General features: G+C 41.5%; 4 protein-coding genes across 4 annotated transcripts in view; 1 reads left to right on the top strand and 3 right to left on the bottom strand.

Moving 5' to 3' along the window:
• Positions 1 to 16,563, bottom strand: part of LOC135352234 (uncharacterized) — a 61,240-nt gene that overhangs the window by 23,399 nt on the left and 21,278 nt on the right. The gene's annotated exons all lie outside the window — the stretch shown is intronic.
• The window catches only part of LOC135352268 (upstream stimulatory factor 1-like), a 61,606-nt gene that overhangs the window by 28,095 nt on the left and 16,948 nt on the right, over positions 1 to 16,563 (top strand). The window lies entirely within an intron of this gene.
• On the bottom strand, positions 8,514 to 11,695 carry LOC135352246 (uncharacterized). The gene is made up of 6 exons (XM_064551428.1): positions 11,566 to 11,695; positions 11,161 to 11,472; positions 10,287 to 11,093; positions 10,133 to 10,209; positions 9,819 to 9,893; positions 8,514 to 9,613 (listed from the first exon to the last, which is right to left on the bottom strand). Exons 2-6 carry the CDS (start codon positions 11,465 to 11,467, stop codon positions 8,681 to 8,683), a joined length of 2,199 nt encoding a protein of 732 aa, XP_064407498.1. The 5' UTR covers positions 11,468 to 11,472; positions 11,566 to 11,695; the 3' UTR covers positions 8,514 to 8,680.
• On the bottom strand, positions 11,917 to 15,715 carry LOC135343008 (uncharacterized). The gene is made up of 3 exons (XM_064539918.1): positions 15,676 to 15,715; positions 15,464 to 15,494; positions 11,917 to 15,174 (listed from the first exon to the last, which is right to left on the bottom strand). The coding sequence occupies exons 1-3, from the start codon at positions 15,713 to 15,715 to the stop codon at positions 11,943 to 11,945; spliced, it is 3,303 nt and encodes a 1,100-aa protein (XP_064395988.1). The 3' UTR covers positions 11,917 to 11,942.

Raw genomic sequence — 16,563 nt, 5'->3', positions numbered from 1 at the left:
TGGGGTGTGACTTTTGTCCAAGGTGGTTTCATAAGAAATGTATAAAAGGGTACGTACTCAAAAGGAAATGGAAATGTTCTTTCAAGCATTGACTAATGAAACTTAATAATTCAAAATACGACTGACTATATATAATTATATATATTAATCTGTTTTGCGTTTCAGCATGCGCATGTGCATGCATTATGTTGATTTCAACTCTTTTTTCTGGCAGTAAATCATTTAATCACATCATAATTATATATTCTTTATTCATGCGATTATCGATTGATCGTAATGAATAATAGCAAAGTCAGTGTATTATTATATACATGTAGTGCTAATAAAATATAATTTTATTGTCGTGTATCAATAAATAACATGTATAATTTATAGGGTGAGGGTTAGGGTTAGTATAATTTATACATGCATGCATAATTATATATACACATGCATGCACATAACGTATAAGTATACCAGTAAAATTCTCTTCTTAGTGCATGCATGTCAGTCAGTTGAACAACTGTATAATATTTCTTTGCGCTCCTGCATCCAATTAAACCAATTTGTATATGGTGGGCCGTTTGTTTCAAAATTTAAATGTTACATTTTCATTCAGATCACAATACATTCATTCAAGATGTGCAATTTTCATTGAAGAGCATTCAAGATTATTCATTCAAGATTCAAGATTTTGATGGATGCATAAACATGCATAATTTCAGATGACTTTACTAATAGCCACACTTTGTGGTTTTATTGCATGGTGTAGTTGTAATTAACAGGAAATGGGGTTCACAATAATCAACTCCCTCCCTCAGTAGTGGTAATTCCCAAACCAGAAACATGACATTGATTGACGAAAATTAACAAGAGGTCAGGGTTCGTTGCTGACCTCCGAGTTTTGAGCATTAAGCAAAGGACATCTGACTGTATATGCATGCATGCATGCATATCTTGAATAATTATTGTCGACTTGAATGCATTAAAATCTTGAATGACAATTGCAGGTCTTGAATGAATACTGTATATATGCATCTTGAATGAATGTATTGTAATCTGAATGAAAATATAACATTTGAATTTTGAAACAAACGGCCCACCATAATTGTAAGGAATTTATCTTTATGTAAGGAACTTTCAGAACATATACACACATGTGATGCATGCACACCCATGCACATGCATGCATGCATGTATAATTATACACAATGCGGACACTAATATTTTATTTGTAAGGAATTTCTCCTTATGTAAGGAACTTTCAGGCATACACATGCACATGTGATGCACACCCACATGTGATACACAATAAAATTGGACACCATAATTTATTTGTAAGGAATTTCTCCTTATGTAAGGAACTTTCAGGCATACACACATGTGATGCACACCCACATGTGATACACAATAAAATTGGACACCATAATTTATTTGTAAGGAATTTCTCCTTATGTAAGGAACTTTCAGGCATACACACATGTGATGCACACCCACATGTGATACACAATAAAATTGGACACCATCATTTAATTGTAAGGAATTTCTCCTTATGTAAGGAACTTTCAGGCATACACACATGTGATGCACATGCACCCACATGTGATATACAATAAATTGGGCACTATAATTTATTTGTAAGGAATTTCTCCTTATGTATAAGGAACTCTCAGGCATACATGCACACATGTGATGCACACCCACATGTGATACACAATAAAATTGGACACCATAATTTATTTGTAAGGAATTTCTCCTTATGTAAGGAACGTTCAGGCATACACACATGTGATGCACACCCATGCACATGTGATACACAATAAAATTGGACACTTTATTTGTAAGGAATTTCTCCTTATGTATAAGGAACTCTCAGGCATACACACATGTGATGCACACCCACATGTGATACACAATAAAATTGGACACCATAATTTATTTGTAAGGAATTTCTCCTTATGTAAGGAACTTTCAGGCATACACATGTGATGCACACCCATGCATACATACATGCACATGTGATACACAATACTTGTAAGGAATTTCTCCTTATTGTAAGGAACTTTCAGGACATACACATGCATGCATGCATATACAACGAAATTACAACTATAATTATATTTGTAAGCAATTTATCCTTATGTAAGGAACTGTCAGGGACATATATATATATATAAATATATACATAATTATGTACACATGCACACATACATGCATGCATGCATGTATGTGTGATTGGCACACATTGTAAGGAATTTATACTCATGTAAGGAACTTTTAGGACATGTATATACATGCATGTATACACAACAGACGCTGCATGTGTGAGAAATTTATCTCTACGTAAAGAATGCACATATACATGCAACCCATATAACCGCATGCACTCAACTCACAGTCTGCCATTTGTGAGAATTTACCTTGATGTAAGGAACTTTGTGGACACACACACACACACACACATGCATATCTACCTATATGGTACATGTATATATGGCGGGTATAATCTTCGAGTGCTAATAATTATGTTTTGTCAATGTGCATTTCATAAATTGCACCAACCCGCGAAAATATCAACCGCAAAAAGTGCCTGTTCATTATAGAGTCTACCCTTGAAAAATAATTACCCGCCAAAATTATAACATACACTGTACATAGTCTCGCAAGCCAGAGGTTATAATATACCAGGGTCTCCAAGGGTCCGCGAGATTACACTGTACACGCGCAATAACTATCACTCCAAAAGCTGAGAGGTATCATAGATACTATCTATGGAGGTATATACGTAAAGATCAACAGGCCTGGTCTCGAGGCAAGGCATGGCCCGGCCACAGCTCAGCTCAGGGTATAAGTTATTTTACTTACGTCATCCCTTACCACAGAACACACACAATTCATGTGCTCTCAAATCATGCATTATATCACTAAGTAGAGTAGCAACACTCGGTGAACAAGTTTTGCTACGGACTCTTCTGAAAAGGCAGCAATGGTAAGCAAAACTAGGCATAACTCGAGAACGAAGCTTTATTTTGCAAATCCACAAATACCAAGCCAAGAAAACATGACTAGCAGCCTATAGAAACTCTTACTTGCACTTCATTGATCCTTGAGTAGCTGAAACAGTCTACACACACACAGACACACAGACACACTACCGTATACCTCACTTGCGCATGCGCACCGAAGCATAATAACTAAACACCATGACATTTACTACAAAGTGAACATTGAGCTGTTATTGAGTAAATAAATGAGTAAATAAATGAGTATAGATCTAGATATATATCTACTAGGTGAACACAAAACGTAAGTGATAGCTCAGAAACTTAGAACAATCTGTTTAACATATTGAGCATTTCCACTGTTCACGGATGTCATGCATGTTGGTCAATCCTCACGCAATTAATGTGGAACCAACGTGGACAGTAATCACATCCCACCCAATTCTCCTCGTCTCCTGCCTGCTGGCACTGCTGACAAATGTTTGTGTCGATCTTTTTGTTGATCTTTTTGTTCATGCGTCTGCGTTTCACCACAGGGGTGGTACTGTGTCTCCCCTTCATCCGTTTGCTGCGCTTCAACACAGGAGTATTGTCTTCAGTGCAAAGTGTAAGAGCACGCTTTAGTTGTTTTGTCACGGCTTCACCACTGCTCGCTGGATCTCTGTTCGTACCACTGTCTGATGGAGGGGTCTCTACAGCTACCACAGGAGGAGTTGTACTGCTGTTTGATGGAGGGATCTCTACCACGTGAGGAGTGTCTGATGATGGAGGGGTCTCTACCAAAGGAGGAGTTGTACTGCTGTTTGATGGAGGGGTCTCTACAACATGAGGAGTGTCTGATGATGGAGGGGTCTCTCTTTCCACACTGGTTTCCTTTGGAGGAGTCTGACTCTCCCCGCCCCAAAGGCCACTGGAGTCCTTGTCAACTTCCTCTATAGCTGAACACACCTCTTCTCCATGTATAGCTATAAAAAGGACACAAAATTGTATGATTATAATTATGTGCATGCTGCATATACTATCTATTAAAGGTATGCCCTGATAAATTATAATTTTAGCATGAATATTGATGAATGTTATAATTATTATAATTACATATACCTGCTTCCAACTTTTCGAGAAAAGACTCGTCAAAGGTGGACTGGTAGATCTGCGAGCACTTCTTTTGCTTAGCATGCATGGATGCTAGCTAGATGGCATCGTGGTCCTGTCAGTTGTTTTGTTTAGGAACCATTGGGGATTGACAGTGTTCAAAGGGAAGTTGGCAATTCTCTTCTGAAAGTCTTGCACAGTGATTGAGATCTGTTTGTCACTAAATGCAGCACAGAGCTCCCGTACAATTACTTCACTACTCGACTACTTCACTACCTCACTCACTACTTCACTACTTCACTACCCAACTACTTCACTACCCAACTACCTAGCTACTGCACTATCCAACTACTTCACTACCCAACTACCTAGCTACTGCACTACCCAACTACTTCACTACTTCACTATATATACCCAACTACTTCACTACCCAACTATCCGACTACTTCACTACCCAACTACTTGACTACTTCACTACCCAACTACTTGACTACCCAACTACCCAACTACTTGACTAACCCGACTACTTGACTACCCAACTACTTGACTACCCAACTACTTTACTACCCATGCAACTACCTAGCTACTGCACTACTTCACTATACCTAACTACTCGACTACTTGACTACCCAACTACCTATAGCTACTCCACTACCCAACTATATAGCTACTCGACTATACCAACTGAACTACCTGGCTACTACCCAACTAAGTCTTAAATGCTCAAACTACTCAGTTGGCTATATACAATACATAGACACTCAGCATATAGATATATACGTGACTGCCCATCCTAGATATATACTTTTTTTTACATGTGACCACAACTAGAGTCTACTCAGTTCTTTCCTCATTCACTGAAAATCGGCTGTCTTTGTTGACTACAACATTACTGGCTACCAATGGTAGTCAAAAGCTTGTAATTTAACAATCGTGCCATATCTATGGTAATCGACTGCTTGCGCATGCGCTAACCATTATAGCTGGCATTGAGAAGAACCTTCATCAAGAACAAGGTACGTGTGTATAATGTGTAGTTATGCAGTGCAATGAGTCCACTGTGTACTATTGAATGTACAGTACAAAGAATGGGAACCTAGTATGCTCACTAGTCTGTATGTACATGCACTTGTATACAAGGTATGCTTCAATGTATGCAGTTTAGGTGTGTACAGGGAAACGTGTGTCAATTGAGAACACTAGCTCACAATATTTGTACATGACATTGTACAGTACGTGTACCAGACCCTTCATCACACTACCAGTTTGAATGTGTCCATGTGTTGTTTATCCTGGCTACAGAACACTGACTCAGGACGAGGAGGACTTTAATAAGTTCCTGGAGAGTGCCAAAGCTCAGCAGCTCTCACTCTCCACAAAAGGTATCACTTTTAACTGACTCTTACGATCATTCTAGTATTCATAATGTAAGTACGTACATATTCCGTAGTCTTGCGAGCAGACTCCTAGAGGGAACGTCTGGTAACTATTGCAGCAATTCCATAGCACTGAGGAATGTAGTCACGTGCAAGATATTTGTTAATTACCGTATATGCTTGATCAGGAGCCGCGGCTACTAAATGTTTCATTTTGCTGGAAGAGGAGGCTACAATTCAAGAGAGGCCACTGTTCAAGAGCGGCGTTTATTAGCTCCAGATAATTTAGTTTGTCATCTAAAGTTGTTTTCACCTGCATAAACTTGAACTCTGCCATGAGAAAGTCTTTGTGAAGCACTAACAAGCTGCTACTTGTAGCTACGTACATGTAGCTAGCTAGTAATAATTTTTTGGCCCACGTGCAGAAATGCTAGTTCACTGAGGCTACTATTTGAGAGCGGCTACTAAATGTTTCATTTTGCTAGCAAGGGAGGCTACTATTTGAGTGCGGCCTTTATACAAGAGCGGCCTCTGATCGAGCATATACGGTAACGTGGAATTTAATAGCATATTAAATGGAGGCCGCAATGACGTCACTCATCTCAACGCATGTGCACTAAAGTTGAAGCCTCGTGGCAGTCTCAGAACTATTAGCAGTCACTTTGTGAGCATATCAGACGTCCATCATTCATTCCCCTCCTCATTCCCACCCCTTGTACTTATAATTATGCTTAGTTCTTTTAGTTCATTCCCCTCCTCATTCCCACCCCTTGTACTTATAATTATGCTTAGTTCTTTTAGTTCTTTTTGTATCTCCAGTGTCGGTCAGTTTGCACCCTGTCCGGCACTGTGACAAGAGCATATCATGTGCATGGGCACCAGATTGAGTAATAGGTTACTGTGGTAAAATACCATTTTAAAGAAAATAAGATCTGGCTAAAATATAACCCCCGAAAGGCTGAGGGGTTAATCCCCTAGGCGGGGATGCCCATTCAGATGAACAATGCTCTTGAACCCCAACCAATATCATTATGCTATTGGTTTGCATATAATATTATTAGCAAGTAATTCTGCATAACGATATACTCGTAGAATTATACCCGATACTGCGACACAAGTTGTTAACAAATTCACATGTAGACAAATATTTTCATATGCAGCTAGCTAGCTCTTGCTTGGTCTGAGCTCCTTGTAACCAAGTTCCCTCGCAACCAGGTATAGTTCAACACTAAAATTAGCCTTTGCTAGAGTAATAATCCTTCTTTTCACGTTCATTTTATGCTATAATAGGAAAATATACGGGGTGTTACCCGCCCACTATGACGTGTACAAATCTGATTGGCACTGCCAACATTCTGGCAGTGGTCCACGGAATTGCTGCAATAGTTACCAGACGTTCCCTCCCTCCCACGTCTGCTCGCGAGACTACATATTCCGTACCAGTACATGTGTTGTGTGTGGTGTCCCTTTTGCCTACTTAATCTTGTCACTCTATAGGGGTTTTATGTTATAGTTAGAACATGGGCATGAGGTATCTATGTGTTATAGTGTCCCAAAACTTTAGCCCGAGGGTGAGGGACACTATAACCATAGATACCGAATGCACATGTTCTAACTGATTTAGATCCCAAAACCTATTGGCTACTAGAAATGCACTAGCTTAGCAACAGTCAACCTATATAAACAGCCTTCCTAGCAACTGCATCATTATTTTTTTGAAAACTAATATCTGAAGAGTTGGCATCTCTGTGTCTCTACTAAATCTGTGGTCTCTATTCAAGTCAACCCTGTTCCTCCATCTCAGTTTGATGGACAAAATTATAGTCCTATATATAGCTCCACCCACAAAAAGGAAACATCCAGCTGCAAACAAGCCCAGCACACTTCCCAAGAAACGAGCGGCTCTCACAAAGCGAAAGGAAGACACCTATAAGCTATAATTTGCAGCAAACAAGCGGCTCCTATACTACTCTTAAACAAAGCGAAAGGAACTTTAGGAAGAAGCCAAAGCTGGAATCCCAGCACTTCCATACATCCAGCTCCTCCCCCATGCAGCCTTGCAGCAAAAAAGCACAGCACAATGCCCAAAAAACGAGCGTCTCCTACTGCTTTCGAACAAAGCCAAAAAAAGAAACTAGAGCTTCTCTCTTTCATTCTAGTTCTGTTATTATATTACTAGACAAAGCATCTAGCTAGCTACAATAATTTTTATGTTATTACATGTGTATCTTCTTGTAAATCACAATACAATGTACAATATTGTAGTTTGTAGCCCAGAGCAATCTGTAGTACCGGTACTATAGCTCATAGTTCCCTGCTAAATACACTCAAGTGGGATCTAAAAATTATAGAGTACAGCTACTGTTTTACTGTTTCACTGGAAGTATAATTAGGCCACTCCAAGTGATACTCTGGTTTCTGGTCCACCGCCCGCATAAGATTTTATTCTTGGATTTCTATCTCATTATTGGATTTCTATCCCATTATTTCTACTACGCATGCGCATAATGGTCCATGTGGTACAAAATAGTGTGATAATGATATTCATTTGCAAAAATAATGAATTCATAAGGTGAAATTGATAATGACATAATGAGAAAAGCCGCCCGCCCGCATGCAATTAGAAAAACTTCAGGACCAGAAACCAGAGTGTCACTTGGAGTGGCCTTATATAGTGCAATAAAGTACGTGTCTATGATTCTACTAAAACTCTTTTCTCAAAAGTTTCAGCCTATAGTCTAGTTTTATTTTATTACTCACGTTACTTGCTTAGCCAGATCATACATACTATTGTACACTTCTTACAAGACCTCAACTAAGGACCTGAACTTGTTATGAACCTGAACTTGTTATAAGACTGTTAAATATTATTTTGTCTGTTTTTGTACTATTTTCTGCCAATGTAATTATGTATGTACCACTTCATGTCATCATAATAATATATGCGATAAAATTCTGTTGCAACTTAATTTCTCAACATGATAAAAGAATATCAATATCGTTATAAACTCATCGCACAATTATAAAGAGAAGCAATTAACAAAATAATTAACTAATTAGCACTTATAGAGAAGAAATCAACAGTTTGTAAACCGTTTTGTCTGCATGTCTACATGCCACTTCATATTAACTACGATGAAATTCTGTTGCAACTTAACAAATAGAAAAGCTTTCTCACAGATAAAAAATATCAAGATCATTAACACTACAAAGAGAAACACTAACTAATCATTATTTTATAGAGAAGAAATCCACGGTTTGAGTAATAACATTAGTATGTGAATTTGTCTGTCCTCCGGCTACAATGACCTCTCCACTAGGAAGTACTGAGCATGTGCAGCAATATCGTGCAGTAGGCAGGTCTCCCACTTTCACCCACCTCCTGGTGTCAGGCTGGTAGAGGTGGATCAATGAACTTAGGTTGGCTCTGTCGTCCGCTCCACCAACGGCTAATAGTGACTTCCCAATACTGAGAGGAGCTGACCACACGAGTGGTACTTCCTGTAAGGTCTGCCAGAGAGTGGATGTGTCCTGGTGGGAAGGGGCTTTTGCAATTAGTTCATCGAGGTCGACGTGATGCACTGTTGTGGTTGCACTCCCATTGTGATCGTACCCTCCCATTAGGTAGAGGGTGTTTCCTATGAGAGTTGATTTCAGTTCTGATCGTGGGTTAGGTAGTGACTGAGCAATGCACCATCTTCTTGATGCCACATCCAACACCTCCACAGAGGAGAGGGCATGTCCTTCATCATCACGCCCACCAGCTACAATGATGTGGTTGTTGAAGGAGACAGCTGTTGAGGAAGAACGAGCAATGTTCATAAGTGGGTACGGGTGAATCCATTCCCCTGACTCAAACACTGCAAGCTCATCGGTGCGTTTCTTGTTTTTTGGATCAATTCCTCCTCCCACCAGCACTAGTCGATTAGCGAGTGATGTCATAGCGAACCAGTAGGCAATGTACTCTGGTAGTTCGGTCCATTGATCTTGCTCGAGCTTCATCACTGTACAGCTATTACGATCATCGCCTGCATCACCTCCACCAACATACACCGTGTCACCGATAACAACACTCTGTACCGAGTAGCCCATCTTGATTGGCATGTCTTTTCCTTTTCTCCATTCCAGAGTGAGTGGAGGTCTCAACTCTCTGGGAGGGGGACCCTGAATAATGAATGAGTGTAATTAGGATAGTGTCTACTAACAAGCAAGTGTTACTTGTAGCATTAATTGCATGCACACTAAATCACTTTCTCTCATTAGCTTAAGAGGCCAAGCCCACCAGTCTAATAGAATGTACAGTACGATTATAAGAGATCAAAGCTTCTACTTAAGCTCTGCAATAATATAATGGTGCATTTTGTCTCACCTGTCTCTGCTGTTGAATGATGACGCCTCTCCTGACCAGCTCAGGATCTTTGTGCCTAATCTGTTCACTGTGTGCCTGTACAGAGGAACGTTGGTGGAAATCTTTGAATTAAAACACAGACGTGAATATCATTAGTGGAAATTCTACAACAGAACGAAAACAAGCAACAATTTCTGCTAAAGGAAGTACATAATTATAGGCACACTCAAACGGATGTGTAGTTACGGCTTAACACATGAGACAGCATCCATGCATGTTAAGGTACAATACTATTGTTGCTGTGGGAATCTCATTATCACACTACATGTACGCACCTTCTTGACTAGTTGAGGGTCCTTTGCCTCCCTCTTTGTTGCCTCCACTGGGTCTGAGCCTCTTGTCAGGTCAGCATCTAAAGTAAAAGAAAATCGATACCAACATTATGATTTTTTCGTTAGGGTTAGGAAAACGTAAAACACACTGACTCACAGATGTCCCTGGCAGATGGTCTCCTCCTCATGTTTTCTTGCAAACAACTGTCGATAAGCTTCCTCAACCTGTGTGTGTGAGGGATCTGGGCAACATGGAATGATCGATCTTCCACAGATTTGATCGTCTTCAGCTTGCAAACAATCTGCATCATAATCGCCCCAAGAGAGAACACATCCAAGCTATTATCGTAATTATCCTTGTCCAATCGAATAGCCTCAGGAGGTAGATACCCCATACGGTGACCAATGGCTGTGAGGGTGTGGCTAAGCTCTGAGGGATCGTATAGCCGTGACATGCCAAAGTCGGATATCTTTGCGACAGGCACTGGTCGTGCAAGCTTCAGTAAGACGTTATCACCACAGAGGTCACGATGGATAATCTGCTTGCTGTGAATGTAGGCCATACCACAAGCTATGTCTTTGGAAAGGCTAATTTCACATTCGCTAGTGAGGGACTCTTCATCAAGGCTAGAAAAATAGGATCTCAGATTGCAATCCATCAGCTCAACAACGAGGATTGTACTTCCTGATTTGGGGTGCTTGGCAGTCGACAAAAACTGAACAACGTTTGGGTGCTGGAATGACTTGAGAAAATCACTTTCACGATCAATTGCATCGCTAGCTTCTTCGTTTTTGCCGACTGGAATACTTGCCTGCATCTCCATAGCATCGTGAAGCAGCACTTTGACTGCACATATCTCGCCCCTGTAACTGCCTTTGAAGACTGCTCCAAATGCACCTTTACCGAGAGGTTCGTCTAGGAAAACAGTCAAATCATCGTTGATCTTCTGGCGGTTTTGGTCAACTGTAGAATATTGTGTGCATGAGGGTTGAAATGTCTAATCATGTAATAATGTGCCATTGGTACTTACCCTGTAATTTAGGATTGCTTGCACTAGGATGATCTTTCTCGATGGTCTTGGCTATGTGAACTTCACCCACGATAGGACTTGACAAAGCTTTGACAACATCTTCCCAGCTTCTCTCCCCACCTTTCAGCCATTCTTTCAAACCCTCACGATAGCAGTCATCGGGATTGTTGCTCCAATCTCTCCCAATGCTGTCGATGGTATCAGAGGGTATGTCAAGAATAAGCAAGATGTTTCGCCACTTAATTCGAGCATCAAACGTGACGAGGTACAATCTCTTTAGATCTGCTATTGTGAGATAGTCAGACATCTTCTCTGTAAAAGATAAGTATGAATGTATAGAGCCAAAAACTGCATCTAAATCATGTACATTGTAATCACTAAATCAGTGCTGTCTGCACTACTCACTGATTAAATCCAGAGACTTTATTCAGATCACAGCAAGTAGAAAAACAATACATGTACCGAGATATACGCCCCCTTTTCTGTATGGATATTTGAATCAGCAAATCACGTTTTGAAGTACAGTAGAACCTCGATTATCCCGCTTGGCAGTTTTCTTGTTATCAGATCAGAAAATGGGCGTGTCTCTCAAACGCGCATGCGCGTTGCAGCTGTTACCATGGAGACTTTTTTTTTTTTTTTTTTTTTTTTCTAATTATAATACTTATTGCAAGTGAGAAGATAAAAGACAAAAGACAAAACAAAAAAACAAACCAAGAAAAAACAACAAAAACATGTGACATAATTAATTTTTATAAAGTTCCTGGGTGAAAACACATGTTTCAGACCGATAGCACCCGGCCTTCTTGAGTTGCTAGGTCAATAGTGCCAGTGTCTAAGGCCTTCCATGGTGTGGTGGTGGTGAATGACTTCCTAGAGCCTCTGATGCACATAATCTCTGATCTTATGAGGGAGAAATTTAGCCTACATCTCATCCAATTCAGAGTTGTGCTGTATGTTTTGTCCTGTTTCTCTGCCAGCATTGAAGCTAGTTTCTTGTAGACAATATCTGCAGCCGGACCCATACCTCCAGCAGCAGAGAAAACCAAAGGCGTAAACGATCCATGTTCGACTTCTCTTACACGCTGTTCATATGCTCTCTTCTTCTCCATCTCGTTTCTTCTGTAGCTCTGGGCCATGGTGGAGCGGCGATAGGTAGGTGCGTACGGGTTGAAGACCCTGACATCAAAAAATGCACTCTGTCTATCGTTGCTCCAGAAGCTCTGGGCCACAACATCAAGGCGAGCCCCATCCTCCCGGTTGGTTGTCCTAAGTTGGAACTGCTCTTCCGTCACAGGCTGTAAGGTTGGTTCAATACCCACATCTGGACATACTTCGCTCATAAGATTTGCTGTGATGTTGCGTATTTCATTATGTCTTATTGTTGGAAATCCTCCCCTAGAGCAGCTGAGTGCATGCTCTACTGTGAAGTGAAGTCCACAGACACAGTGAGAGGGTAGGTTCTGAGGCCGCCAGCCGTACCTGAGGCAAAGAGCATCTCTGAAGGCTCCCTTGTGTAGCATGAAACCATGCTCTGCAATAGGCAGCGCTGTTATCCAGCTTGAGGTACCTTTCTCTGACCATATTCCAACCATTTTTTTCAAATTGTTTGGTAGTTCTTCATTTAGCTCACTTGCTGTCCTGGCTTCCATCTGTCGGCGGAATTTTTTGGCATTGTTCCTCAGTCTGGCTTGCTCTTGCTTCATTGTAGGTTCATATATATCGGATTGGTCAAGTATCAGGCTGACTAGTGGTGCTGAGATTGACATGCTCATCGTGAACTGACCAGGGCTTGTTTCACACGGGTTTGCTATACCAAGTCCCCCATGGCGGGCTGGGAGTGCCATTATCTGTCTTTCCAGATCACCAAAGGCATTCTGTCCAGTCAATTTTGGCAAAAAGACTGTCCTTATTGTTTCTTCTAGTGGCTTAAGGAGGTTAGCAATGCCTGGGGTGGTTCGAGCCAAATATGTCCATTTACTAGCGAAACCATGTGTGAAAGCAGCGAAAGCACTGTGAGGTTGGGTGGTGGCTATTGAAGAGAGGCTTTTCAGTTCTTCTACCCAGGTGTCAACCTTCTGTTGGACGTAAGTATCCAGGAAGGACTGCTTTCCGATTGCTGAGCCTAGGTATCTCTGGCCTCCCTCAGATATACCGACTTCCGTGTTTCCAAACATTTCATTTGCTTTAATTTGGCATCCATTTTTCACCACAAGCCACGTTTTGGATGCATTTGGATAATATCCATAGTCTGGGCCGATGTTGTTAAGAGTATCCCACCATTTTCTTAGGCTGTGGAGGTCACCAGATGCTGAGGCATCATCTGCAAACCATACTTGTTTGGTGTGTTCCTTACTTAGCTTCTTGATAATAGGGTTGGTGGCTATGGCGTACATTGCCATTGCCAGTGGGTCTCCTTGGGTCGTGCCCTCTTGTGATAGTAATGTTTCTCCACCAATAAACAAATTAATATCTTCTCTGTAGGTATTGATAAGGACTTTGGATAGTGGCGGGCAGAGTTTATGAATATTTCTGAGGGCAGTTTGTCTGTTGAGGGAGTTGAAAGCATTTGTCGCATCCACCATAAGGATGGCTTCAGTTTCTGAGTCTTCAAGGACCTGCCTCATCGCATGGACTGCTGCTTCACAGCCCGAGCGATGGCCAGCACACACCTGCAGGGGTCCGGCAGCTTGCTGGATGTCCTCATTTAGCACTCTTGCTATGGCTCTGTTGATGATTCTTTTAGAGACTTCCCCAATGCCAATTGGCCTCACACCCGGGCATTTGTCTAGAGCAATGAGGCGACATGCAACAAAAGCAGTCAAACCGGATGGGTCTACTAAAGTAGTACAGATTCTTCTGGCTGTGGCCGCCAGTGCTTCACATAGGTCGTTTGATGCACCTTTAAAAGAGGTACACAGCCGTTTCCACGAAGCAGCATCAAGGCCCGAGGGTCCTGCTGCACCGTCCATTCTCAGAACAGTGTCCCGAATCAAAGGGCCGTTTATTTCCTCAAAAACAATCGGGTGTGGGTCTTCTACAGTGTAGTCTTGTTCCGTGATAGAGGTGATCTTGGGGGGCTGTTTTTGTGGGTGTTTTTCCACAAGTACATCTCGAACTGTCTTTGTGCTGTTAGGGTCATTCGGGCTTGCTGGATTTTCCAGATTGAGTAAGCCTGTGCTGCCTGTGTTTGTGATAAGCCTCATCGCTGCACGTACTTTGCCCTCACTCATTAGCTTGGCAAACTTTTTTGCCATTCTATCTTCTTGGTCTTGGTTTTGCTGAGGGGGCTGGTTTCTGTGGAGCTGTTTTTGAATAGATCTACCCTCATATAGCAAGTTGACAAGCTGTCCTTCAGACCAGAGTTTTAGTCGACGTTCAAGGTGTGAGGCATGTTCTTTCGCTTTAGACTTTGAGCTGGGTTTCTGGAGCAGTAATGCTGGCATAGTCATTGCAGCTTTCAAAGCAACACCTTCAAGTGCTGAGCCCTCTGCATAAGCCCTAAACAGGCGGGTCAGCTCACGGACAAAGGATTTTCCTGGTTTTCCTGATGGTACTTTGAAGAGGTTTCTCCTCCAGTGGACAGCTTCATCATAAATTCTATTTAGATCACCCTTGAAATTCTGGCTATCTTCACATCCCCACACAAAATTTGGTTCTGAGATGGGTGTATAGCAAGGTAGTGGCTCTACTTCATGTTGACTGACATTTTGGGAGTCAGTTGCTGTTGAGGTGGGTTGGGTCGGGTCTTGCTCAGGCTCCGAATCGGAGGTATCTGGAGCAGTTAGATCCTCATCTGTCGGAGTAGTACTTGGTGTTTGATCATGAGCGGTAGTGGTGGTAGACTCATCTGTCGGAGTAGTACTTGGTGTTTGATCATGAGCAGTAGTGGTGGTAGTAGGGGTGATACCAGTAGGGTGTGCAGCATTCTGGCAAGAGCCTAGGCGGCTCGGGAGGCAATTTAGGCAACTTTTTTTTGCCTTTACACAGGCACAATTTCCACATCGCCCAGTTCTGTTTCACCTACAGCAGTTCACCATATCACTTCACTAGAATCTAGTACGTTGCTTCAGAATTAGTATGAGCTCCTTCAGTTAGTCAGTCAATTTTTTGCTATAGTAAGTGCTGTTCACTCTTTTGAGTGGCCAAAATAAAATAAATAATAAATAAAATAAATAAAATAAAAATAAATAAAATAAAAATTTGAAAGGAAAATCGTCCTCTTTAGATTCACCCACTCAACTCACTCTCTGTATACAGTCAATCACAATCTCTCTCAGCTCTCTCAGCACTCACAGCACACCCAGTCTCTCTCAGTTCAATAATAACAGTACCTCTCAAAATAAAAAAAGTCAAAATAAAAAAAAGTCAAAATAAAAATTCAGGGTCTATTCAGTAAGTAGTCTCTCACAGTCTCACAGCCTCTCACAGCACACCCAATCTCTCTCAGTTCAGTACCTCTCAGAATCGCCTCTCAGAATCTCTCTCAGTTCAGTCAGTCAGTCTTGGCTTTACCGTCGAATACCAGCCGGTTCTCATTGTAAGCGTGAGACATGATGCCTGCTTATCTTCTGCGCATGCGCATACAACCATGCGGCACTGCTGTTTATCAATAAAGTGGGTGGATCAAGGCGTGGTTTATCTATTCGATTATCCGGCGTATTCACTTATCCGGCCTGCTTCTGGAACCAAGGTGTCCGGATAATCGAGGTTCTACTGTAAGGCTAGCCTCGGTCCCAGGCCGATTTTTTTTTAATAGAACGAAGTTGAAAAATACGGCCTGGTATTGATTGTATCTGGGCGTGGCAGGAACAGGAAACAAAAGCAGAGATTATTCTTTACATTTTTTTCCTGCTTTTTTTCTGTAATACTAAAGGTGTACGTAGAGGCATTTTACTCCCGTAAAAGTTACAGTAATTTAGCTCCGTGTCATGTTCTCAATTTATAGCTAGCTAGCTATGGCATGCAACGCGTTGTCTTGTTTGAAGCAAGATGGCCTCACTCTCATGGCAGAACAGGCCCAGGCTCTCAAGCTCCTGTTTGAGGGAAAGGACGTGTTTATCTGGTTCCCAACGGGGTATGGCAAGTCTCTCTGCTATATCAGTTGCTACCCTTTTTAATGGACTACAAGCTAGGTAGGACCAAGGCTCCTCCTGTTGACAAAAGTGTTGTTCTTGTTAATTGTCTCTTCCCTTGTATCTCTCATCATGAGACTCACGATTGACCAGATCAGGAGTCTAAACAATAGAGGTGTTTCTGCTGCCATCCTCAGTAGCAATAAAGGAATTGACAAAGATTTGGTTGCCACTGCCAAAGAAGTGTCTTCTGGGAAGTATTTCCTGCTGTATACTGCCCCAGAGGCTGTTGTTGAAGACCACTGTTGGAGGATTCATTTTTTGTTGT

This window comes from Halichondria panicea, chromosome 1, assembly GCF_963675165.1.
Source record: "Halichondria panicea chromosome 1, odHalPani1.1, whole genome shotgun sequence".
NCBI lineage: Eukaryota > Metazoa > Porifera > Demospongiae > Suberitida > Halichondriidae > Halichondria > Halichondria panicea.
Note: the sequence above shows the minus strand (reverse complement) of the source record. Positions and strands in the feature narration are given on the sequence as shown.

Coding starts and splice junctions, on each gene's coding strand:
- LOC135352246 (XM_064551428.1), bottom strand. CDS start 11,467: ATGTCTGACTATCTCACAATAGCAGATCTAAAGAGATTGTACCTCGTC. Junction 10,210..10,286: donor ACCATCTGCCAGGGACATCT/GTGAGTCAGTGT, acceptor CTTTTACTTTAG/ATGCTGACCTGACAAGAGGC. Junction 9,614..9,818: donor TCATTCAACAGCAGAGACAG/GTGAGACAAAAT, acceptor TTCATTATTCAG/GGTCCCCCTCCCAGAGAGTT.
- LOC135343008 (XM_064539918.1), bottom strand. CDS start 15,715: ATGTCTCACGCTTACAATGAGAACCGGCTGGTATTCGACG. Junction 15,495..15,675: donor GAACCGGCTGGTATTCGACG/GTAAAGCCAAGA, acceptor TTATTTTGAGAG/GTACTGTTATTATTGAACTG. Junction 15,175..15,463: donor ATTGAACTGAGAGAGACTGG/GTGTGCTGTGAG, acceptor TAGGTGAAACAG/AACTGGGCGATGTGGAAATT.